Source organism: Neophocaena asiaeorientalis, unplaced genomic scaffold (assembly GCF_003031525.2).
Source record: "Neophocaena asiaeorientalis asiaeorientalis breed wild unplaced genomic scaffold, Neophocaena_asiaeorientalis_V1.1 scaffold156, whole genome shotgun sequence".
NCBI lineage: Eukaryota > Metazoa > Chordata > Mammalia > Artiodactyla > Phocoenidae > Neophocaena > Neophocaena asiaeorientalis.
Genome location: NW_020173773.1, coordinates 1,275,404 through 1,302,830, shown reverse-complemented (window position 1 = coordinate 1,302,830; position 27,427 = coordinate 1,275,404). Strand labels below are relative to the sequence as shown.

Here is a 27,427-nt window from a genome sequence, read left to right as displayed (position 1 = left end):
CAGATGAAGAGTTTGAGATCCATAACAAAGTCCTTCTTCGCAATTAACAGCAAGTGAACAGAAGATCAAAAACCAGCTCTGCTTTCAGCTCTCCAACTTTACCCTTCTTTCTTGAAGACAGTGTTCAGCCCTCATTTTCACATGTTTATTGTTATTAAAAATATCTTTAGCAACAAACTTAAAGTATAACCAAAAATCCATACTTTAGAAATGTAAAGAAATTATATTTACATATAATTTTTCACATTAACTCATTCAAACTGTAACTGTTATATTACAGGTGTTGGTTGAAACATCTAAGCATCTTAGCATTTTGTCTTCATATCATGCAAACTAAGTCCTAACCACTTTCGACCACTACTGATACCAGGAGACATTCCACCAGTAATTATTCAATTGGAAAATTTCATTGAAACAATCTGAATAAATCATTTTTGCTGCAAGATTACATCCACTAAAATGTCATGAAAACGAGTGGGTAAGTAATAAACAAATTTGCAAATTGTGTTAAAGGTCAGGCCCACTATTAACATGGACTAAATCAATCTCAAAAGACATTTTTAAAATAAGAAAAAAATAATTCAAGTGGCCCAAATACATATACTTTGTTACTATGATTAATTACATGGGCATCTGTATTAGGATTGGTAAAAGCAGCATGTGGAAGAAGAAATAAGGTACAAGACCTAGGAAAACTACTTGAAAGGAACAAGGCTAAGATGGTCACTCAGAGAATGGGCAGTATTTCCTCCTGCTGGGGCAGGTGAAAAGGAGAACCAGTGTGTGTCTGTGTCACGATTATTCAAGTCTACACCTCATCCCATGAAGTGTAGCTTTGGCTGCAGTTCACAGAATAAACAAATTGTGACTAGCACAATTTTTTTTTTTACATCTTTATTGGAGTATAATTGCTTTACAGTGGTGTGTTAGTTTCTGCTTTATAAAAAAGTGAATCAGTTATACATATACACATGTTCCCATATCTCTTCCCTCTTGTGTCTCCCTCCCACCCGTCTAGGTGGTCACAAAGCACTGAGCTGATCTCCCTGTGCTATGCGGCTGCTTCCCACTACCTATTTTACGTTTGGTAGTGTATGTATGTCCATGCCACTCTCTTGCTTTGCCACTCTCTTGCTTTGTCACAGCTTACCCTTCCCCCTCCCCATACCCTCAAGTCCATTCTCTAGTAGATCTGTGTCTTTATTCCCATCTTACCCCTAGGTTCTTCATGACATTTTTTTTTCTTAAATTCCATATATATGTGTTAGCATACGGTATTTGTCTTTCTCTTTCTGACTTACTTCACTCTGAATGACAGACTCTAGGTCCATCCACCTCATTACAAATAGCTCAATTTCGTTTCTTTTTATGGCTGAGTAATATTCCATTGTATATATGTGCCACATATTCTTTATCCATTCATCCAATGATGGACACTTAGGACAATTTTGATATAACACCATTCTTAAGAATATATTATATTTTATCAATCTTTTTCTCACACGCACAAACACACACACAGTCATAGAGGTAATTCTGAAACAAAGAGAAAATCAGAACTCACAGTTTACCACAAATGCACACCATCCAACTCAGAAACCCAGGTGCTCCAGAATCCAGAGAAGGCATGAAAATGGTGCTCAGAGAGCACCATTTTCAGCTCTGGTTTTTGCTTTTTTGAATGGTGACCCTAATATCCTTTTCCAGTTCCAGTAAGTTTTGGTAAAATTTTTCAGCAGTGTCTTCATCTAGGTCTATCTGGAAAAGAAACAAAGATAGGGATGACTATGAAGGAAAAATGAAATGAATAGTATTTGAATAAAAGGGAGCCATTTAAATAACACAGGTAAGAGAACCCAAAATAGGGCCAGTTGGAATGGGCTGTGGTGGCAGCCATGTGGGGAATGTCAGGAATCCTGAGGACACATTAACTCTCCATCCAAACTCCAACACTCACCAAGCCAACTGATGCTTCCCTTAAATAGCAAGACTGAAAGATCTAAGCTTTGCTGTCTCCCCTAACTGCTGTGTACCTAGTAACAGAAGACACCAAACATCTGTGATATAAAAAAGGCCAAGACAGGAAAATCAAGAACTTTTTTTAAAATTCCAACTGCTACTTACTTCCTAATATCCACATTCTTTAGTAAAAGAACCCTGATCTTAGCTGAGCTCACTGCCCTGCAGATGAAAGACTACATTTCCAGCCTACACTGAAGTTAGTGGTACCAGGTGACCATGTTCTGGCCAATGAGATGTAAGTGGAAGTGTTGTATGGTACCTATCCAGGACTCTCTTTAAAAGGAATGGGGCACCCCTTTCTTTCTCCCTTCTTCCATGCTGCTCCCCTGAGCTATAAGGATGAGGGCCACACCTCAGGGATGACAGAAGGAACCTGGGCACCTGACAATTTGCAGAGCTGCCAGGCCAGCCTAAGGTTGCCTCTCCAAACTACTTTACATGCAAGAAACCTAAGCTTTTATCTTGTTTAATCCACTATTATTTTACACTCTTCTGTTTTATGTAGAAAATCTAATTTTAACTTACACACTGTATGTAAAAGCAAACTTTCAGCCCCTATAAAGTGTTTATCTCTTTCTAAGTCAACATAGAGCCTAAACTTAAAAAAAAAAAAAAGCCTCTTTCTTCATGAAGCTAAAAGGCTAAAAAATGAAAGAAAACTTTATAACATTTTGGAAAAAATATTTCTATTCGTTCAATCATCTTAGTGTTTTTTCATGTTGTAACTGGAAAACACATTATAGCTCTCTTTAGTTCAACCCAACCTTTAAACAGAGCAGAGAGCTGACTTTCCAAAATTAATCAAAGGTTAAAACATATTCTGCAGTGCTGGGAAAATGGCGGAAGAGTAAGACGTGGAGATCACCTTCCTCCCCACAGATACACCAGAAATACATCTACACGTGGAGCAACTCCTAAAGAACACCTACTGAATGCTGGCAGAAGACCTCAGACCTCCCAAAAGGCAAGAAACTCCCCATGTACCTGGGTAGGGCAAAAGAAAAAAAGAAAAAACAGAGACAAAAGAATAGGGATGGCACCTGCACCAGTGGGAGGGAGCTGTGAAGGAGGAAAGGTTTCCACACACTAGGAAGCCCCTTCGCGGGCAGAGACTGCGGGAGGCGGAGGGGGGAGCTTCAGAGCCACGGAGGAGAGCACAGCAACAGGGGTGCGGAGGGCAAAGTGGGGAGATTCCCGCACAGAGGATCGGTGCCGACCGGCACTCACCAGCCCGAGAGGCTTGTCTGCTCACTGCCGGGGTGGGCGGAGCCGCAAGCTGAGGCTCGGGCTTCGGTCGGAGCAGCGCAGGGAGAGGACTGGGGTTGTCGGCTTGAACATAGCCTGAAGGGGTTAGTGCACCAAGGCTAGCCAGGAGGGAGTCCGGGGAAAAGTCTGCACCTGCCGAAGAGGCAAGAGACTTTTTCTTCCTTCTTTGTTTCCTGGTGCGCAAGGAGAGGAGTTTAAGAGCGCTGCTTAAAGGAACTCCAGAGACGGGCGCGAGCCGCGACTAAAAGCGCGGACCCCAGAGACGGGCGCGAGCCGCAGCTAAAAGCACGGACCCCAGAGACGGGCAGGAGACGCTAAGGCTGCTGCTGCCGCCACCAAGGGGCCTGTGTGCCGCACAGGTCACTATCCACACCCCTCTTCCAGGGAGCCTGTGCAGCCCGCCACTGCCAGGTTCCCGGGATCCAGGGACAACTTCCCCGGGAGAACACACGGCTGGCCTCAGGCTGGTGCAACGTCACACCGGCCTCTGCCGCCACAGGCCCACCCTGCACGCAGTGCCCCTCCCTCCCACCGGCCTGAGTGCGCCAGAGCCCCCGAATCAGTGGCTCCTTTAACCCCGTCCTGTCTGAGCAAAAAACAGACGCCCTGCAGTGACCTACACGCAGAGGCGGGGCCAAATCCAAAGCTGAGCCCCTGGGAGCTGTGAGAATGAAGAAGAGAAAGGGAAATCTCCCCCAGCAGCCTCAGAAACAGCGGAGTAAAGCTCCACAATCAACTTGATGTACCCTGCATCTGTGGAATACATGAATAGACAACGAATCATCCCAAATTAAGAAGGTGGACTTTGAGAGCAAGATCTATGATTTTTTCCCCTTTTCCTCTTTTTGTGAATGTGTACGTGTATGCTTCTGTGTGAGATCTTGTCAGAATAGCTGTGCTTCCACCATTTGTCCTAGGGTTCTATCCGTCCATTGTTTTTTTTTAATTTTTTCTTAATAACTAATTCTAATAACTTTATTATACTTTACCTTCTTTCTTTCTTTCTTTCTTCCCTTCCTTCCCTCCTTTAGACAACGAATCATCCCAAAATGAGGAGGTGGACTTTGAGAGCAAGATTTATGATTTTTTCCCCTTACCTCTTTTTGTGAGGGTGTATGTGTATGCTTCTGTGTAAGATTTTGTCTGTATAGCTTTGCTTCCACCATTTGTCCTAAGGTTCTATCCGTGCCTTTTTTTCCTAAATAATTATTTTTTAATTCAATAAATTTATTATACTTTTATTTTACTGTATCTTCTTTCTTTGTCTTTTTTCCTTCCTTCCCTCCTTCCTTCCATCCTCTCTCCCTCCCTCCTTTCTTTCCCTCTTGCCTAAGACAGGAATAAAGACACAGACCTACTGGAGAACGGACTTGAGGATATGGGGAGGGGGAAGGGTGAGCTGTGACAGGGCGTGAGAGAGGCATGGACATATATACACTAACAAACGTAAAGTAGATAGCTAGTAGGAAGCAGCCGTATGGCACAGGGATATCGGCTGGGTGCTTTGTGACCACCTGGAGGGGTGGGATAGGGAGGGTGGGAGCGAGGGAGACGCAAGAGGGAAGAGATATGGGAACATATGTATATGTATAACTGATTCACTTTGTTATAAAGCAGAAACTAACACACCATTGTAAAGCAATTATACCCCAATAAAGATGTTAAAAAAAAAAACATTCTGCAATGCATTTCTATGAAATGCTAATAAAATACTTTGGTTTATAGAATTAAACATTTTCTCCCCTCGGTAAACCAGTTATTCCTTCGAGATCAATAGATAGTAAGTCCAAACTAATTCTGAGGGCCTAAAAGTAAGCTCATTAGTTTACAACAGAGTTCCCAAAGTGTGTTCTTTGGGATGATGTTAAGCATTATGTAAAATTTAAAGAGAAAAGAAAAAGTTGTATAATCAAGAATAGCTTGCAAGCAGCAGGATGAAACACGTCACGCATATTTCTTAACTGTATCAACTTCTCAAAGCCTTTACTGGGTTAATGTGCATTGTGCATGTCTCTGAAAGAGGGACATATAATATGAAGCATTTCTCAAATTTACTTGGCTGACAAACTGCTTTCTGCAAATCTTCTCAAGGAACTATCCCACAAAAGGTATTTTGGGAAACACTGGAGGTTCATAGGTTCATTTTCAGTAAACGTATACGACGGGAAGCAGAGATCCTGGTTCCCCTTAGACCTCAAGCTACTGACATAGACAAGATCACTGACAATTTTGACTCTGACTTAGCTAACTTATTTGCTTCAATCTAAGTTTATTTTATGCCGATTGCTCCTCACAATAAGATAGGCAGTGAAAAATGGGAAGCTAAAGTAAACCTTACTCATGACAAAAATACAACAAAATTAGGACTTCACTGGTGGCGCAGTGGTTAAGAATCCGCTTACCAATCCACCTACCGATGCGAGGGACACGGATTCGAGCCCTGGTCCAGGAAGATCCCACATGTCTCAAAGCAACTAAGCCCGTGCGCCACAACTACTGAGCCTGTGCTCTAGAGCCCGTGAGCCACAGCTACTGAGGCCCGCGCACCTGGAGCCCGTGCTCTGCAACAAGAGAAGCCACTGCAATGAGAAGCCCGTGCACTGCAAGGAAGAGTAGACCCCGCTCGCCGCAACTAGAGAAAGCCCACGTGCAGCAACGAAGACCCAATGCAGCCAAAAAACAACAACAATAACAAAATTAATCCTTACAGGGTCGAAATAAAACTTTTTTCATTTTTCTAATATGTAACTATGTTTATTTTTATTATTTATTTATCTAGCTGTGCCGCATCTTGGTTGCAGCAGAAAGGATCTTCGTTGCCGCGTGTGGGATCTTTAGGTGCAGCATACGGGATCATTTTTAGTTGTGGCATGCGAGACCTAGTTCCCTGACCAGGGATCGAACCCCGGTCCCCCTGCATTGGGAGTGCTGAGTCTTAACCACTGGGCCACCAGGGAAGCCTCCTGTAACTATGTTTAATTTCATTTTAGGTTACACAGAGTCTACAAAACACAGCATTCATTTTTTTCCCAAACTCCATCCCGTACCTCTTCAAAACACCAGTCTATTAAAGCTAACAGTTGTCATAAGTGGAACTGAACACTCAAAGGGAAGCTAACTTCACTCAGAAAGATGCTTTATATTTCATCCAACTTGTGACACATTTCTTGAGCACCTGCCATGTGCAAGGGAACATGCTAGGAAAGGGGGTGCAATCCCCCCCTCCTCATGGAGCTTATCCTTGGACAAGGGGGCCCGCTACTGAATGAATACTACACAGAACTGGCATAAGAGGTCAAAAAAGCCTAGCATGAAAGCATCTGACCTGATGTAAAAGGTCACGTGAAAGCTGTGATCTTAAACAGTAGAAATGAATCAGTAGAAAGAAGGGTAAGAGCAGTTTAGGTGGAGAGAAGGTGTGCCATGGCTGAGAGGCAGGAGAGAGCAGAAAGAAATGAAAACAGGCCCATGTGATACCAGCGAGCGGAGACGGGAGCCCCAGGAGAGAGAAGCTGGGCAGCTGGTAGGGCTGGTCAGGAACCCAGCAGCAACCTCTTCAGTGAAACAAAGGAAACATTTACCTTTTTGGACGTTACGTAATTGCTTCCAAAGCCAGTGGTGGCACTCAGATATTTCACCAGAGGATCGAGAGACTCGGGCTTTTGGTGGAAAAGCCAGACCTGGAAAAGAAGAGGGTGTCAGTGATTCTTCTCTTCTGCCCAAGGTGAGTGAGGCTGGAGGGGATGTACAATCAGCACTTTACAGAGCCCCAGACAAATTCTAAAAGTCCTCCTGAACAGCATCAGCTCACTGTGATGCCTTCATGAACCACTACTATAATTCGAAGGAAGACAGTAGGGCAGCCTGCTTAATAGCATCCTGTGAAATTTTTATTTAAAGCAAAAAACCATATTTTAGCTATCTCTTCTCTTAATCCCCAGATTAAAGTTCATGGCATGTGGTCTGGAGCTTATTCAGAGTGGATACTCAGCTCACGCCACAGTAAAGTATGGGTCACTGATGTGATATTCTATTAATAGATAAGCACACACACGTACAACTTTCAAAAGATGTACGTGGTAAAAAGTCTTCCTCCCCAATTTTCTAGCCACCCAGTTCTCCTCTCTGGAAGCAAACACTCATGCTACTGTTTTGTATATTCTTCTAAGGAAATCTATTTGCTTAAAAACATACATATCCATTTCTCTTATGCAAACGGAAGCAAAATATACACACTACTCCACACTTTGCATTTTTCACTTGAATAGGCCTTGGAGATACTTTCAAATCAGTATATGAAAATTTTATTCTCTTTTAAAGTAGCACAGTATTCCATTTCATGGATGTGCCATACTTTATATAATCAGTTTTCAACTGCTAGACCTAGAGGTTCTTTCCAGTTTTTGCTATTACAAACCTCACTGTGATAAATGATGAATACATCATTCCATATAAATTTGAGTACATCTATAAGATAAATATCAAAGATGGAACTGCTGGGTTAAGGGTATGTGTGTTTATTATTTTGAATGATCTTGTCAAAGAGTCCTTGATAGAGGCTATAGGAGTCTACTCTCCCCCAGCAATGTAGAAGAGTGCTTATTTCCCTAGACCACTGTCAATATAGTACATTATCAAACTTTCTAATCTTTGCTAATCAGAGTTGAAAAACAGTTTTCCATTATAGTTTTAATTCGCATTTCTCTTAGTAGGAGTAAGATTAGGCATCTTTTCATATGATTAAAACAGTTTCAAAACTCTCTGTTCATGTCCTTTGCCTATTGTTCCAATAGGTTGTTTTTCTTGATTTGTTGAAGCTCCTTAGATATTAAGAAAATGTAACCCTTTATCTATGGTATGAGTAGCAGGTGTTCTTCCACTTTGTGGTTACTCTTTCGAGTATATGTGTAGTGAGAATTTTAGTCATGTAAAATTTTTTTACTTTTATTAAATCAAAATTTTCAGTCTTTTCTTTTATGGTTACTGGGTGTAGCTAAGCCTCCACACTCTTAAATTATTTTATAACTTCCCCGTTTTTGTTTTTCTTTTTTGGCAGCACCAAGCAGCCTGTAGGATCTTAGTGCCCCACCCCCCGTATTTTTTTCTAGTAACTATATATTTTAATTTTTATGGATCTTTTAACTTACCTAGAATTTTATTTGACAGTAAGGTAAGAAGAAAAGATCCTATTCTATTATTTTCTGAATAAACCATCTTTTCCCCATTGTTTTGGAAGGCCATCATTATCATATACCAAATCCCAGTATGCTATGGGCCTATTCTCAACTTTCTATTCTGTTCCATTGATCTGTCAGTTCACATGCCAGAACTATACTTTTTTCATTAAGATGGTCTTCTTTAAAATCTCAAATGCTGAAATACACAGAATCCTTTACAATAAGCCTTCTCTCATTGACTCCTATAATTCCTATTTTATAGTTAATAGTAAAAGGCTTAGATGAGTGAAAAACATGTGCCCAAGGGTTCACAGCCAGAAACTGGAGAAATGGAATTTGAACAGAATTACTATAATTCTATAGTAATAGAATTATATATAGCACATTCTTAACCACTGTGCTTTAGGCCACTCAGGTTCAAACCATTTAAGGAGATAAAACTTATCCAAAGATTGAAGAGATTCTTGCTACACATGTGGTGTGCTCAAACCCTCATTTGCATCCACCAGCATATATAACCATCACTAAGTGGTAATTACGTCCTACCCATCCACACTGAAGGAAATTACAGCAGGGTCACAACAAACTTTTAAAACTGTGACACTCGGGTCATGCTGCTCATCTCATCCAAATCCAACCTATCCTTCAGAGCCCGGATTAAGCCCCACTCAGCAAGCAAAGCCTCCTCCGACTAGTCCAGCCCCACTGTGATCCTCCTTTCTGATTATTCCTCCAGTACTTGCCACCAGATGACAGAACGTCTTACTTTCTTGTCTATTTTCTCTATTCATTCTTTTTTTCTAAACATGACTCTAAGCTCCTTAGGAACTTCTAACTATTTTGACTTCTAACTAGATTTTGACTTCTATTTCCACACCACCGACACTCAATATATACTTGACCTCTAGACTTGATTTTCAGTGACATAAATGTGCAGAATGAGTGCCCTAAAGGACTATTCATTATCTTAAATAGTTTGACATATACATTAAGAAATCATTAAAATGAGTTTAAAAGTACTTGCTTCTACTGTGTGTCTCTACAATCAATGCATTTGCTTCTGCAATGTTTACCAAAAGAAGAGTGCCAAGTCAATTCCCTTAACGTTTGCCTTAATTTCAATTCAGCTACGATTTAAGAATCTGTTAAGTATGAGCACTACAGTGCTAGGCTCTCGGGTTTTCAAGATGCCTAGCAAAGACCCTGAGGGAGCTAAATGGAGTGAGGGAGACACACACACACACACAGAACTGACTTTTATACAATAGAATTTCAACCAGATGGTGTAAAGCACAGAGGACAAATAAATTTCATCTTGTATGATGATTCTGATCCATTAGTAGTGGATGTCTTTGGGCCTTGAGTTGAAAAACACTCCGAGACATCATTTATGTAAACAGAACAGAGTATTATGATCCATTACTAATGTCTGCCATTGATGAGGAAACACATGCAATCCACACATGTGCGATTTAAGGAAACGAACTTGTTTTCTAATAAAGTAACAACTCGATTCTCGAATATTAACAAAGAGAACCTTCCCATAAGGAAATGGAGCTGGACGTCTTTGCCTCTACTCTTGACCCGTGAAACACACCTTCTCCACAGGAAATCTCACACTGACTGCCCAGCCACCGTCTTGCTTTGCCTGCCGCTGCAGTATTCCACGCTGTGCTCTCCTCCGGCTGCTCATGTATTTTGCTTCTACAGAAGTGCTGTCCCCACAACCATGGTATCCAGTGCCATGAAACATACTAAACTTTCAAAGTTCACTCCTAATGTTCAGAACTTAGTCCTAAACAGGACCTTGATTATTCAGAGCTTGTTCTCTTATCTTTTCTGTTAAGATTGTTTTTAAACCAGTGAACTTACAGTCTACATCTGTGAAGTGAATACAATATATTAAAACTCTAGTAACATACCAATGCTTCTGTTCCATTGTATGGTGTCAACGTGAAAGCATTGGCGAAAAAGCGGAACTAAGAAAAAGAAAACCATAGTCATTTCGTGGTGGTTTAGAGTCACAAAAGCATTATTCATTTAAATATAAATAAAAGACAACCTGCATTTCTTATTACAGAGCATTTTTTAAGTTTCAAAAGATAAAGAAATCTAAATAAGAAATATCACTTAATCTCCATTACTCCAATCAACCACTGTTAACATGAAGGCATATTTCCTTCTCATCGTTTTTCTCCGCCTGCTATAATGGAGGGATATTTTTTTCCTGAGCTCTACAAGGGAGGGACATTTCCTAAAAGCAACATTTTCTAATGTGTGCTGGAGGACACTGGTCCTGCAAGATGCTCAAAATACAAAACAAACAAGCAAAAACACGATTCTATGATCATACAATGCACAATCATACACTTTTGGGGAACTTTTAATGCATCTGACTAGATTAAAAGCTCAGAGAAATCCAGTTTGATATCGTTTAACTCGTTATTGACCAGGGGATTTTTGCAGAAACTAATGCCCGTAGCCAGCAATTTGTTATGAATATTGAAACGTCTCTAGTCAATGACGCTTGGGTAACAAAAGACGTATTAATATGTCTCTGAGACGTATATAACATATTACTGAGACATAATATACGTCTCAATAATATGTGAACACAGGTTTCCCAAAATTATATAATCATAGAACTCTTGGGATCTATGGTGCATGACCAAAGAAACATTCCCTTATAGAAAAGTGGACACTCAGATGGTGGTACAGTCGGAATATCAGGTAGTATGAAGCAGAGATTACATGCTAAGTAATGTCAAAACCCTTGAATGAAATGGAATTCTGCCACCTTTAGATTCAATTTCTTATTTCCCAACCCTTAAACACAACTTTTTGGTTCCAACTCGAACAGCTTAAGTAAACTAAGACAAGAAGTGTTCATCACTTACCAGCCATATGATTGGCATGATCAACATCCACACAAAGGGAGGCATAATTCCATATGTCAAATTGGTCAACACCGTACCTGGGCACGCTACACTGGAATACAGACCCTGGGAACACAAAGAGGGGTAGCAATTAATTTTAATTCAATATACTTTGAGTCACCTATGTGCTAGTTAATAAAGGAGATACACAAATGAGCCAGCAAGCCAGGGCATCAAGGATTTATGCTCTAAGTTGTCCTTGAAGCTGGGTAGACCATTTCAGTTTAAGAATCATGTACTGAGAACTCACTATGAGAGGCACTCAGGGTGCAAGAAATAGTAAGATAAAGTCTCTATTCTCAAGAAACTTAGAGAACAAAGAATAACCAAGCTTGAAGCTGGCCGAGAAAAGTAGGACCTGGTTACCTGAGTTTTCCATGTTATTAGCTTAATTGAAGGTCAGTTGACCAATCAAAATAAGCTGTGACAAAGCGAGAGAGTGGCATGGACATATATACACTACCAAACGTAAGGTAGATAGCTAGTGGGAAATAGCCGCATAGCACAGGGAGATCAGCTCGGTGCTTTGTGACCGCCTGGAGGGGTGGGATAGGGAGGGTGGGAGGGAGGGAGACGCAAGAGGGAAGAGATATGGGAACATGTGTATATGTATAACTGATTCACTTTGTTATAAAGCAGAAACTAACACACCACTGTAAAGCAATTATACTCCAATAAAGATGTTAAAAAAAAATAATAAGCAGTTAAGATAAAAAAAGACATACACAGTAAAGTCTTTGCCTGCAAGAAGTTTCTGATCTAGTAAATACAGACAACTAAACCTCAACTGTGTCTGTTTCCCTGCAGGTATAGAAGGTCCATATCTCCAGCTTGAGTTGGGAGCTCCTGGCATCAGAGAGGAATGAGGGCTGTGTGTGGTTCCTCAAAGACATCCTCCAACTGAAGATCTCTAAATCAGGTTCTTAGCCCAGGACTCATCATTTTAGAAAGATCTGTTCTATAAAGAGAGCCCCAGTTAACATACGACACGTATTAGTAATAGAAGAGGCCCTGGGTGGTCTTTAGTAATCCTTGGAGCACTGGGATTTGTTTTACTAGTTTATTTGGTTTAATTTTCACTGCATTTTACCTTATTTTGATGTTGACCATTTTAATTCATATTTTTATTACTTTTAATCTTATTATTTTTCTTTTAAACAAAAATAGAAAATGCCAGTGTAGCACAGTCAGTTCAGTGGACAGAAAGTACCCTGAGCATCAAAAGCTGGAAGGTCTTCTTCCTTTATTCAGTGCTGCAAGGGCCTGGAGGTACCTGACACGGATAATCCAGCCCCCGAGAGTCCCCCTGATTTACCAACAGTCCTCTGAAAAAAGTCAGGAGTCTTAGAGACCAAAAATTCTTCCCAAGAATATTTTGCCCCAAAGATAGCTAAGGAAAATTTCTTATTCTGGGAACTAGCCAGGAACAGTTAGGGCCTTTTCAGCCCTAAATGAAGACATCTGTGAACTAAAATTCAGGGCTTCCAACACATACAACTTTCTGACATTAAGCAACAAAAGAAACAAGCAAGGAGGCCGTCTTATCCAAGACTACAGTCACCCCACATGTTTAATCCTAGGGAATGTGTGTGACGACCCTGAGTACTTCCACAAGGCCTGTGTGAGGGGCCATTCATGGATGGTTAGCCTTTCAGGTAGCTTGTACAGACCTAACAACATTTCCAGTCATACAAGCCTTCAAAGGGAGGTAGTTCTTTATTAGCTACTTCTCTATTCATAAAAGCCAAGGAGAAAAAATCACAGGCTGCAAAACAATCACACAGATTTTAGGAGGTGGCAGCATTAGCTAAATCTCCCTTTTCTGTAAAAGATGAAATCCCAAAACTTATTTGACAGTTGAGACAAGCAAAATCCTAGAGCTTATTATGAAAAGAGAAGCTAATCCACTCTGACCTTACCCCTAAAAGGGAGTTTCCAGAGGACAAGCAGTTGTGACAAGTTTTTAAACATCTCAAGAAATCTTAGGAGGAGGCTCACAACTGGACCAACACACTGAGCTCAAATAATAAGAACAGTCAACACACAAACACACATAAGCACATACACACACAGGTGCAGACCACGTGACCACAGACACCCACACCCAAGCACACACACCACATATACAATCACGTTCATATACACATGCACACACCAAAAAAACCCACACGTGTGCATGTGGATAGGCACACTCACACACGTATGCATGCACACAAGCACACACCCTCCCACCCCCCACGCATTCGCACCCACATGTGTGCAGACACATGCACACACGCACGCAAGCACACACACACACACACACACACACACACACACACACACATTCTGAGCACAAAGCATGGCTGTGACTGCTTCATACCAATCCCATCATTCAAGCCTCCCAACAAATCTGAGGCAGGCACTATTATTATCCCTGTTTCTCAGATAAGGAAACTGAAGTACAAGGAGATTAAATAATTTGTCCAGGTTTACAAAGCTGGTGACAAAGCAAGGATTCAAATGCATTTCTAGAGAATATGCTCATAGCTTCTACTTTTATACCACCCTCTTCACTAAGAGGCTTGATTCCAAGAGCCAGTTCTCAGAAGTGAGAATTCCACCTGATGAAGGTCTCCACTGCAGAATCAACCAGGTCTAGACCATTACGTAAGGCTTAGATTGCTGTACCTAAAGTGTGATCAAAGAACGTCCCTTAAGGGCAGATAGTTTCTGCACTGTCTTTTTATTTTTCCTTCCTCCTCGATTCTGAGCCTGAGCCAGTACCCTAAAAATGGTCAGTCTTTTGTAAATATTAGTGGAATTAAATTTCTCCCCAGTCCCACACTCAAAAAACACAGTCAAAGCAAACAAAGGAAAATGCCCATGGGAAAGACCAGAGATTTCCAGTTAAGATTTTAGACCTGGGCAAGAGAGACACACAAAGAAGCACTAAGTTCCAGACCACAGAGGACACAAGGAGCCAGCATGACTGACAACAGCTGCTCTCAAAACCCGGGTCCTCACAGAGACAGAGCTCTGCAGCCTCACCAAAGGTCACCAGTCTCCAGAAGGCTTTCTAAGTACCAACTGTCCTATAACATCAGATATAATAAACACTGGGTGGCAGCATGGCTTAGTGGGAAAAATCCAAGCTATGAAGTTAGCCGTGGGCTCAACTCTGAGCTCTACCCTTTACTAGCTGCGTGACTTCTGGGTAAATGACTTAAGGGCTCCAATCTTTCGTGTCCTCATATGAAAATGGGAATACTCAGCCCTACCTTACTATGATGGGAAAGGTATTAAAAGACATACATAGATAAAAAGGACGGCACCTAAAACATAGCAAATGCTTAACAGTAACTACTGACATTGTTAGTCGTATCATTCTGTTATATAAGATATAGCTCTTGAAGAACTATGGAATGGTGAGTGAACCCCCATATATCTAAAAGGTCAGGAGCTAATTATCTCGGCCCTAAAACTTTCCTATACACCAACTATCAGTCTTCATCATGTCTTATCTTGTCCTCATAGCAATCCTGCTCAAGAAACAATATTTCATCTTCTAAACTACAATAGTTCCTAGAAAGCCAGCCATCTTACTAGGAAATCAGTGGTAGTTCAGAAATCACTGCCCTGCCATTTCCATATCACTGAGACAGGCCTCACCCGCTGGTTGAAGTTCCTGTTCAAAGCCACACTCAGAAGGTCAATAGCATATTTGGAAGAGCTGTAGGGCTCCTGGCCTTTGCTGTGCTGGATGTCCTCAAGGTTGAAATTAGATTTCACTGCATTACGAGATGATGTCCAGATGAGCTGAGATGGACTGTCACTATGACACAGGAGAGATTCCAGTTCCCGAATCTGAATGAGGCATAAAAGAAACAAAAAATGTATCAAAATATACTGGGGGAGTACAAGATAACAATTTTGAAACCAATATAAATGTACACTAGAATTGAACAGGTATGTCATTGGTAGAGTGGGACACAGGTACACAAGAGAAGAGACTAGACTGATCTATGTGGTAAGGGATTAGAGTCAGAGACATCAGTGTGAACTCATGATTAGCTTAATAAAGATTCAGATGGTTACATACAAAATATTTACAGATATTTATACATAAATGGGTTAGTATGCACACAGATACATCCTTGCTCTGTTAGCTGAGAGAGCCTAGAAGCAAATGCTATCTCAACAGCAATAAGCACCCAGACCTTGGTTTCTAATACCATTCTCCAATAAAAGGAAACAGATCTCCTTAGGAAAATGGCTGATTCTAAGACCGGGATAGGAAATACATAAGATGAGTCTTAAACATCATGTGATGCCAGAAAGGATGTGCTCAAAACAAAACCAGAAAAGCCATAATGATGAGGGCACGTCGAAGATATAGAGGTTCCACAGGACAGAAAGCCTAGAAATAAACCCACGCCGCTATGGTCAATTAATCTAAGACAAAGGAGGCAAGAATATACAATGGAGAAAAGACAGTCTCTTCAATAAGTGGTGAGGGGAAAACTGGACAGCTACATGGAAAAGAATGAAATTAGAACATTCTCTAACACCATACACAAAAATAAACTCCAAGTGGATTAAAGACCTAAATGTAAGACCAGATAGTGTAAAACTCCTAGAGGAAAACATAGGCAGAACACTCTTTGACATAAATTGCAGCAATATCTTTTTGGATCCACCTCCTAGAGTAATGAAAATGAAAACAAAAATAAACAAATGGGGCCTAATTAAACTTAAAAGCTTTTGCACAGCAATGGAAACCATAAACAAAACAAAAATACAACCTACAGAATGGGAGAAAATATTTGCAAATGATGCAACCAAAAAGGGATTAATTTCCAAAATATACAAACAGCTCATACAGTTCAATATCAAAAAAAACAAACAACCCAGTCAAAAAATGGGCAGGAGATCTAAATAGACATTTCTCCAAAGAAGACATACAGATGGCCAAGAGGCACATGAAAAGATGCTCAACATCGCTAATTATTAGAGAAATGCAAATCAGAACTACAATGAGGTGTCACCTTATACCAGACTACAAATAATAAATGCTGGGGAGGGTGTGGAGAAAAGGGAACCCTCCTACACTCCTGATGGGAATGTAAACTGGTACAGCCACTATGGAGAACAGTATGGAGGAGCTCTACTAAAAATAGAGCTACCATATGATCCTGCAATCCCACTCTTGGGCATCTGGAGAAAACCATACTGCAAAAAGATACATGCACCCCAATGTTCATTGAAGTACTATTTATAATACCCAAGACATGGAAGCAATCTACATGTCCATTGACAGATAAATGGATAAAGAAGATGTGGTGTACATATATATATATGCCACAATGGAATATTACTCAGCCATAAAAAAGAACGGAATAATACCATTTGCAGCAACATGGATGGACCTATCTATCATACTAAGTGAAGTAAGTCAGAGAAAGACAAATATTATATGACATCACTTATATGTGAAATCTAAAAAAATGATACAAATGAACTTATTTATGAAACAGACTCACAGACACAGAAAACAAACTTATGGTTACCAAAGAGGAAAGGTCGGGGGGGAGGGATAGATTAGGAATTTGGGAATAACATCTACACACTACCATATAAAAAATAGATACCCAACAAGTATAGCACAGGGAACTATACTCAATATTTTGTAATAATCTATATGGGAAAAGAATCTGAAAAAAAAGATATGTGTGTGTGTGTATATATATATACACACACATACATGTACGTAAAACTGAATCACTTTGCTGTACACCTGAAACTAACACAACATTCTAAATCAACTGTACTTCAATAAAATTTTTAATAAATAAATAAATTTTTAAAAAAGATATAGAGGTTCCAACTGAAAGAGTGCCCAATGGCCCAAACTAAAATAATTTGAGCAAGAAAATAAAGTAATATTTATAATACAAAGGAGAAAAATATATATCCATGAATCTGCATGGATATAACAAATGATTTTTTTCAGTTTTACTGAGGAATAATAGGCCAATAAATAAGTGATTGGATAAAGATTTAAGTGGAGGAGAATAGACAAATCTCCCTTGCAGAAAAATTCCAAATAATTCATATAGCTACTCTACTCTTAAGGGGGTCAAGCACAACCCCTTAAGTGTGGGCTACACATAGTAACTCTTCCAAAGAATACAGTATGTAAAGGGAGAAAGAAACAAGTAACTTAATAGTGGAAAAACCTGACAAACACTGATTCAAGTCAGGGGATCAAAAAGAACATCAATATACCTAGAGTCTGTCATACAGAGTGAAGTAAGTCAGAAAGAGAAAAACGAATACCATATACTAACACATATATATGGAATCTAAAAAAAAAAAAAAGGCTCTGATGAACCTAAGAGCAGGACAGGAATAAAGACGCAGACATAGAGAATGGACTTGAGGATATGGGGAGGGGGAAGGGTAAGCTGGGATGAAGTGAGAGAGTGGCACTGACACATATACACTACCAAATGTAAAATAGATAGCTAGTGGGAAGCAGCCGCATAGCACAGGGAGATCAGCTCTGGTGCTTTGTGACCACCTAGAGGGGTGTGATATAGGGAGGGTGAGAGGGAGGGAGATGCAAGAGGGAGGAGATATGGGAACATATGTATAACTGATTCACTTTGTTATAAAGTAGAAACTAACACACCATTGTAAAGCAATTATACTCCAATAAAGATGTTTTAAAAAAAAAAAAAGAACATCAATACTGATAAAACATATTGATTGGATGTGATGAGAATGGCACTCCATCTCTGTGGTCTTCTTCCTAAAAACACATTTTCTCAAATCTAACCATGAGGAAAACAGACAAATCCCAATCAAGGGACCATGTACAAATACCTGAGCAGTAATCCCAAAACTGTCAAGGTCTTCAAAAACAAGGAAAGTGTGAGAAACTATCACAACCAAGAAGAGTCTAAGGAGATTTGACTATTAAATGTAATGTGGTATCCTAGAAGGGGTGCTAGAACTGAAAAGGGACATCACACAAAATTAAAGAGTTCTGAATAAGGTATGGACTTTCATTAATAGTAAGGTATCAATATTGGTTCACTAATTGTGACAAATCTACCATACTAATGTAAGATGTCAATAATAGAGGAAACCGGGCATAGTGTATGCAGGAACTCTCTTTGCAATAATTCTATAAATCTAAGATTATCCTAAAACTAAAGTTTTATTAAAGAAAAATCTAGGAAAGCTTCCAGATGTGCAATGAGCGTTTACATCAAACACAATCAAGAGAACTCATGAACATGAGATTAAATCAGTTACCTGGTTCCACAACTGTAATACTGCACTGTGCCTGGAACTTTACAGAAATTCTCTCTACTCTTTTAACAGCCCTAAAAGTTTGGTCATTTATAATCAAACTGGGGATGGATCCATTTATATAATGCATTTACATCTGGACATAGAATCCAAGTTTGTGATCCATAAAAAGTTGTAAGATTCCTAAAACTAATTTGGAGAGGGTGGAAGGCATCATAAACCTTCCTATCATTTTACTTGATAAGTCAATCCCCAAATCCCTGCTGATAGGCCTACCTATATAAGGCTACACAAGGATAAGTCATGTCACAAGGACACCTGTAATAACTGTGCCTTTGGCCACAACTCTCCTCTGACATTCCCCCAACCTGGATTACCCCAATACTAGATATCCTTAACAACTTAATTTTTTAAACAATAGATTCATCAAAAAATTAACAGACTATTAACAGCAACAATTAACTTACCCTCTATCATTGCCAATTAATTTAATAATTTGAAAAGAGAGCAAAGAGGAGAGGATTATGAAAAGATAAAGGAAATATTAGATAATGAATCCCTGTAGAGTTATAAAACATGACCATATAAGAATTCAATCCCATCCTGAACTATATTCTAATTTTTGTCATTGAAAAGGTAATACCACATTTTTTTTTAAGATTCATGTTTCATTCTAAAGGATCTAGAATGAAACATGAATCTCCCACTCATCCCTGATGCTCTGGCACCCCAGTTCAAAGGTATCCACTGTTCTCAATTTCATCTGTATCACTCTAGAAATAGTATATACATGTATATACAATGTGTAAAGATACATATTTTTGTTTGTTTATACAAATGAGATCACACTATACAAATTACAACCTGCTATTTCTTCTCAATAATGAAATACTAGAGGCTATCCCATGTAAGTGCAAAATATTTACCTGATTTCTTTTAGTGGTTTCACAATATTCCAATGTTTATGTATATCTTAAATTATGTATATACAGGCTAGTCCTCAAGGAGGTCCAATTTTGAGGGAAATTAGGTTTAAGGTGAAAAAAGTGATCATGAATATAAAAGTGTCAGAGATACAAGTTCTATGCAAGCAAACCCAGCATTAGAAGGAGTTCTTCTAGCACCAAGGAATTAAAAGCAACTGGCAACAGCTCTGGCTTTTACTGAATCTAGATATTAAAGCTGTCCTATGAGATTAAACCTGAGGCCGAAGCACAGAACAATCTAGACAAGTTGCACATCCCTTGCTTAACTTTATAGTTGCCTGAAATTGTGACACACCAGACTGGATGCTTAAAAAAAATCACAAATCAAGACAGTAAAAGATTAACCATGAAGTAGTGTTTAATAATGGCTTCCCTGTCACCCCATCCTATCTGATGCAAAGCCCAGTTTCAAAGACCATTTAGAACGGTACTGGTGCACTTACTCAGTTCTGTACATTGTTTCTGAAGGTGCTTGTGTGTTTATACCTTACTTTCTAAAGCTGATGTCAAAAGAAAAAATATACCAGTAGGCTGCTTTAAGCAATGTCTTCAAAGAGTAGAGTGATCACCCTATTTAAACACGTGAAGATTTAATGCTAGCCATAAACTAATGAGCTTAACAAAACAGCACTGTGATCTATCTGTGCAAGTGTTTAGGATCACAGTACTAAGTGTTGGCTTATTAAGCCCAAAGCCTTTTTACCAGAATAAAGTGGCCAAAGACATTGGTTGCAAACACCTCCTGGAGGCCATCGGCAGTAATCTTTTCACTCTGGGTCAGCACTCCTTCAGCTGTAGAGAATATATGAATCGCTTTTCTGAAACAGTAGAAGACAATTGCATGACTTTTTAAAGCTTTTTTAACTGAAGATACTAAACAGACACCCCCTCCTGCCTTCCCCCACCCTAAAACTACATTTTCCTTGATTCTGTAATAACAGGAACAAAAATACCTATTTCTCAGAGTGGGTTATCATGAGTACTAAATCAAATGCAAAAATGCTTTCTTGCCCCAATTCACAGAAGGACTTACATAGTTATAGCTCATACTACCAATAGGAACCTGAGTCTCTCAAAAACCTGCTGCAAAAACTCTCGTCACCTCTTTCCAAACCAGGTTACAAGTCAGCTGCCCTCGGGAAATAATAGCTACGCCAAGAAGAAAAAGTCATCCCCTGAACACTGACTTTTAACTGCTGAACAAAGTTAAACAGGCTGTTTTATTATCAGAAATTCTTGAAGCATCGAATATACTAATTGATTTGCTGTGAGATCTACGTCATAGGTCAAGACCAGCGTGGAATTTTGTGTGTAGGGCTGTGTTTAATGGCAGAGAAGTAAAACAAAAGTAGCAGTATAGGAAATAGCATGCAGTGAGAGTAATATCTGTTTATGAATAAGTACCCTGGGTCACAAAATAAGATTTATTTCTTACTGTGCGTTGTGGTTAATTAAACATTTTTGGAAGCCACTCTAATAATGCATATAGAGAATCTCCCAGGAAGGTATTTAGGTCTGTACATTTCCCCAGCATACTGGTCAGGGCACCTGGCATACAGCTGAGAAATGCTTGTCAAGTTGCCTTCCTGGGTATTAGAGTCTCACTGACAATTCTGCCTAGTTCTGAAATGTTCTTGCTAACAGACACAGTCAGGCAGACCAAAATTGACCTGCCAAAACGTCCAACCACTCAGAATGTCCTGGGGACCAAGAACACAGTAAGAATCATGACTTGCAACATTCCTCACAAAGAGGAAACCTTCTTTCATGACATGGCTGCAACACGCCCTTTCTGTCTTCATTCTTCTCAACACCCCCTCATCTCAAGTTATCCTACTGAGGGCAAAACTAGGCAAAGTAATAAACACCTTCCCTCTAATCAATTCACCTAGAAGACGGAAATTACCTTGAAAAGAGGCCACAGAAAAGTGCTTTGATATTTAGCTGTGGATTAGGCATGATCCCAGCATTTAGATATACATAGTCAAATCTCTGAAACCTGCAAGTAAAACCAAGAAAAGATCGTTAGTTATCTCTTTGAGCAACTAGAATAAAGAAGGCCTATGAAGGACAGAAAGTACTTTCTGAACCAAAAAGATGGCCATAGCAAGCTAAAGCATCAGTATTACTTTCTCAACAGTTTTTCTTTAGCCATGGTAAATATTTGAGTATTCTTTTTTTTGATGGTGGCTTCAAACAGAATTTGGAGAGCTATAACGGGCTTTGAAGTCCAATCTTCTCTGATCAATGCTCCTTCTAGCTTAGTCCTCCCAACAAGGCACTGAAGCAGCTTTCTATTAAACCCACTCTCCTTCTGCTCTTAGAAAGTTTTTTTAATTCACATCTTCCCTCATTGACAAGTGAAATCTATATAATCTGATCCATCAGTGCTGGAATCTGAACGCCAAGATATCCACTAGAGCATTAGATCCATGTGGAACCCTCTCCTTGTTCATGGCCAGGTGCCCTGTGTCATAAAATGATGAAAGCTCACAAGAATACAGTGAGATTAGAGAAGCTGAATGGGGGTAAGGTGCTTCCGATAGGCTCCCTCCAGGACACGTGTGAAATGCTGACTCGCGAAGCCTTTTTCACCAACATAAACCTTGATCTAAGTGTATTCTTTTTGAACTAGATTCAAGGTAAGTAGAGCCCGTGCTCATTACACTTACAGACACCATGAATATTCAAAATGTCGCCTAGAATTCTGTGCACCACACTGTCTCCATGTCCTCCGTATAACCCAGGACAACACGGGCCACAGCTACTAAAGCTGGTACCTCAGGATCATACATGGTTACCAATACACACCACACACATTTCCTGATCATCCTATAAGTAATCAACAGCTGCATGGCTCTACTTATAAACTGACTGTTTAAATTGCTCATACTGATACCATCAGGTTATCCACATGAGAGCCACAAAGACAGTATGGGTCCAGCTATTGCTAGTTGTTCCATTATCTAACTTGCAAACTTTCATCTAAGTATACTAACGAATCTCGCTGGGAACGGAGAGGAAATGTTTAGCAAAGAGTGGAAATGGCACATTTCCAAATTCAGGTCTGGCTGCAGTTAAACGGCATAGTACCCTTGAAAGCTTAAATGATTGACACAAGTGCTCTATTCTGGATAAAACGGAACCACTATTCCTTATCAGTTTTCAGCGGCACAAATCTAATAGAACAGAGTATCACAGGTGGAAAGACCAGCATCAGGAATGGTGCTGCTTCAGCCAACTGGAAAGGGCCCTTCTCAAGCTCTCTTCGCCTCTAAATTTAGGTCCACAGTCGAAGATATCCATTTGGGCCATGAAGTGCAAGACATCCTTCGTATAAGCAAGAGATCTATCTGGACACTGTCATATATTCCCAAATTTGTCAGTATCACTACAACCATCATTTCCTAAATTCGGATAATACCACCCACCTCAAAGAGAGCTGTTTTGAGGATTAAATAAATACATCAACGCTGCACTTAAATGCTGACAGGCAGCTGGGACAACTCATCATCTTAGTGCTACCTTCTTCCCCACAGCCTCCCCCCCTTACGTTTGGGTCGAATTACTAAATATCTTACTAAACACTAAATTACTAAAACTGTGATAACCTATCCTGAGCCTTTGAAGGCAGTTGAGAATAGTCAGTACTATGAATGTCGCAACATGAAATCTCAAAACTGTACTGAAATGGGCTACGACTAACTGAGGATGAAGGTTCTATTCTGCTAAACAAGGAAATAACTAAATCTATACAAAACAGGATGAGAGAACCAACTGGCTGAGAAGGTTTGGGGACAGAAAGCCTGCAAACACGACTTGAAACTCATAACTGCTCTCCCGACTTGAAGGTTTTTAAATCAGCAAGGACACTGACTGTATAGTTTCACAGACTTGGAGACAAGTTATGGAAAAGTAGATGTGAAACCTAGAAAAGCTCAGTTTTTAGAAAGATAGTGTGACAGAAAATTCTAGGAGCTCAGCAGTAGAGGAGAGCAAACCCTCATTTACAAAGGGCTAAGGCTGCAGGGAAAACTGTGCCGAAGAAAACCAGTTTCACTTTGTAACTTGTACATGTGGAACAGGGTAATGCAAATTGCTATCAATAAACATATATAAAATGCAAACTATTGGGCTTCCCTGGTGGCGCAGTGGTTGAGAGTCCGCCTGCCGATGCAGGAGACACGGGTTCGTGTCCCAGTCCGGGAAGATCCCACATGCCGCGTAGCGGCTGGGCCCGTGAGCCGTGGCCACTGAGCCTGCGCGTCCGGAGCCTGTGCTCCGCAACGGGAGAGGCCACAATAGTGAGAGGCCCCCGTACCGCAAAACAAAAACAAAACAAAAGCAAACTATTATTCTTCAGCCAATGCTTTAACCAAGAAGGTCTTCCTTATGTATACTGAAGTTCATTTTATTGTCCAAGGAAATAAAGCAGCTCTTGCTTTGTAAGGGCCTCAATTACAAAAATATAATTAATAATTTATTGATTAAATTAAATGACTGATTAAATTTAATTATTCCAGATATTGCTAGGACTCAGCATGGACTAGTGCAGGGTTCTTGACTTTTTGATCATAAATTCCTCTTAGAATTTAATAAAAAGCATGCCCTCTCTCTCCAGAAAAATGCATTGTGCACCCATATGCAATTTGTTGTACACACTTTCTGGGAATTTATACATCCAAGGACTCTATCCCTTCATATACTAAATATTTATCAAATGTTTATTACATGCCAATTACTGTCCAGGTATGAACACATTTTTAGTGGCCTGGGGAAGTTTCTTCACTTGTCAGTACCTGCCCTACCACTTAATGAAGTTCTTATGTGAAGGAAAGATGCAAAAAATGCATTCAAACATCAAAGGAGTTACACTAACATAAAGCTTCACAACTGACCACATGTCAAAATACACTGATAAATTAATCTTCATGGAATGGTCATGATTTTGACTGAGAATGAAATTTTGCTACTGAGGCAAGGCAACAACGGGTCACTCTGTACAGATTTCCTCAGCGTAACTTCTTTTTATACTGCACCTATTTCTTTTTTAGGTTTTCCTATCCTTTCTTATTCTATTAGCTGTTGTGTTGTACAATCACATGAGAGAAAAGCCATCCACAAGAGGCATACCTTTGCTTGAGCTCCTTGGAGGCCTGGAACACGGACGGCAGGCTGCTGACATCCACCTGCACGGTGGAGACCTCGGCGGTGGGGTGGGAGGCCAGCAGACCAGTGCGGACGGCTTCCGCTTTGCTCATGTTCCTGCACGCCAAGCACAGGTGAAGCTCATGGTCTTCCTCCAGCAACCGCCTGCAGAGGGCTAGGCCAACGCCACTGAAAGGACAATTCAGATACAGAATATGCATTCAATGAGATGGTGCCAAATAGAAGCATTTCTCCCTGGCTCAGAAGACTGATTTTGTCAGCTTGAGCCCCAACCAGGAGCCCAGGTAGACAGAAAGAATTCAAAAATTATGTATATATGTGCCACATCTTCTTTATCCATTCATCTGATGATGGACACTTAGGTTGTTTCCATCTCCGGGCTATTGTAAATAGAGCTGCAATGAACATTTTGGGACATCTATACACTACCAAACGTCCGGTAGATAGCTAGTGGGAAGCAGCCGCATAGCACAGGGAGATCAGCTCGGTGCTTTGTGACCACCTGGAGGGGTGGGATAGGGAGGGTGGGAGGGAGGGAGACGCAAGAGGGAAGAGATATGGGAACATATGTATACGTATAACTGATTCATTTTGTTGTAAAGCAGAAACTAACACACCATTGTAAAGCAATAAAAAATAATAATAATGTTGTAATAAAAAAAGTAAAAGAAAAAAAAATTATGTAAAGAAGGGGGAACCCTCCAACTCTAATAGTCACTGGCTCAGGACGCTGTCCCGTTTGTGTCTCTTTCATTCTGCAAAAGCTCGATGACCCAAATAACTCGACTACAAATCAGAGTTCTCCTTTAGCATTTCTTTTAAGACAGGGTTTATCCTGCCAGTGGTTTTCATTTTACACTGATTATGACACTCATGAAAGTGATTCAGTACATCACCAGCAAATGTGGAAAAGAACATCTTATTAGTGTTTTCCGGTGTGTATGTTTTACTCCACTGTCTAAGTTCCTCGAGGGCAAGGGCTCTACTATCTGTTGGTATCATGGCCAGTAGCAGGAGCACCAGAAATTCCTGATAAGGAATGGATGAATCTTTCAAGGAAAAGGTATAAGTAACATGGCAGGAGATATAAGTCCCTCTCAACTGCTACGATTGAATAAACAACAGGAAGAGAAAGAACTCTACATGATTAAGTAGAAGATAGGAATGGGACATATAAGATGGGTACCAGGAGAGAGAAGCAGGGATGAGTACAAGTGTCAAAGATAAATGACCTCCTTCAGAAAGAGCATTGTGAAACCACATAATGGGGACAGCATTCAGACCAAGTTGGCTGATAACAATGAAAACCGGGGTAAATGGGTTTTCTTCCAAGACTTAAGCTGATTCCAGGCAAAAAGCCTAGTACCATCAGTAACCTGAGCATCAAATATAGTTATGTTTATTCATCCCCACCTGAGAATAGGCCTTTACTACAAATATACAACTGCACGTATCACAATATTTGTAAAAGAAACAAACACACAAAATCAAGTCTGACTTATTTAAGCAACTTCCACATAGGAAGCACTGAACCAGTTGTTAAAGTTACTCAGGTGAGGGCACGCTAAAATCTGCCCATTACAGACACCTGCCAGGTTTGGCTTAGTCAACATGGACATGGCCAGATAACTGAAAGTGAACTAATTTTAAATGACATTTAACATATCCTCAGTCTTAATCCCCCCAAAACTCTAAATGCAGCAATTAGAAAAATGGTTTGGTTACTTTCATCCTCCACACACTGTTCACTTAATAGCAAATGAGAAGTAAAACAGGCACTAGAAGAGGCTGAATCCAAATGCCCAACCCTGGAGTAATTACTCATTGGCAGTATGGTTATTTGCACTCCTTCCATGCCTTAACAGGAAAAAGTTGCTTTTCTCTGAGTTTCTGAAGGGTATATATACTAGGTGTCTAGCACGGTGTTACATGGAATGAGATTTTTCCCCTCAGTGTTCTAACGCTCGTGGACGCTGAAATTTACCTAGGGCCAGAAGCCTAGCACAGAAAAAACAGCTGGAGTACAAAATATGGCAACCTGGTCACGATTAAATTACCAGTGATGAGAAAGTCAAAGACGGGAAGGAGGCGAGGTCTGCGTGGGAAGCGCCCTTTCCCTGGATACAGACAGTATCGTCACTGAGAGACTCATCTCTTAGTGGCGCTCTAGTTTTCTTTCCGCTGTCATGTTTAATTCAAAGCACCAGTTACTGAGCCCCTCACTGGGCCGACAAGTCCGGTACCTCGCGCAGTGGGGGACCCAGGGAAGAGTGGGCCAGGGTCTCGGCCATAGTCCCCACCGAGGCAGGGTCAGCGACGGGAGCTGCCAGGGTCGGTCTGTGGCAGGTCCTCCCGGCCCGGTACTTCCTGCTCCCTCGGACCCCCCCACTCCACCCCGCCGCCGCCGCCGCCAGTATCGCGATGGAGCCCTCACCTGCTCGCCCCGGTGACCAAAACCACTTTCCGCATGGTCGCGCACCCTATCACCACGCACCCTGAAGCAGGTACCGCGCAAGGCTTCTCACAAGTATTATACTTTGACCCGTATCCCCGCCCCGGCCGCGCCCCCAGC

At 40.6% G+C, this 27,427-nt stretch overlaps 1 protein-coding gene across 1 annotated transcript; it reads right to left on the bottom strand.

Moving 5' to 3' along the window:
* Positions 1 to 1,443: 1,443 nt before the first annotated feature.
* Positions 1,444 to 27,427, bottom strand: HSD17B7 (hydroxysteroid 17-beta dehydrogenase 7). Its single transcript, XM_024751637.1, has 9 exons — positions 27,290 to 27,427; positions 24,820 to 25,023; positions 21,593 to 21,685; positions 20,390 to 20,504; positions 15,053 to 15,247; positions 11,363 to 11,467; positions 10,388 to 10,444; positions 6,870 to 6,968; positions 1,444 to 1,758 (listed from the first exon to the last, which is right to left on the bottom strand). The coding sequence occupies exons 1-9, from the start codon at positions 27,322 to 27,324 to the stop codon at positions 1,657 to 1,659; spliced, it is 1,005 nt and encodes a 334-aa protein (XP_024607405.1). The 5' UTR covers positions 27,325 to 27,427; the 3' UTR covers positions 1,444 to 1,656.

Coding starts and splice junctions, on each gene's coding strand:
- HSD17B7 (XM_024751637.1), bottom strand. CDS start 27,324: ATGCGGAAAGTGGTTTTGGTCACCGGGGCGAGCAG. Junction 15,248..20,389: donor TCTTTGGCCACTTTATTCTG/GTAAAAAGGCTT, acceptor TGCCTCATTCAG/ATTCGGGAACTGGAATCTCT. Junction 11,468..15,052: donor ACAGGAACTTCAACCAGCGG/GTGAGGCCTGTC, acceptor TTGTGTTCCCAG/GGTCTGTATTCCAGTGTAGC.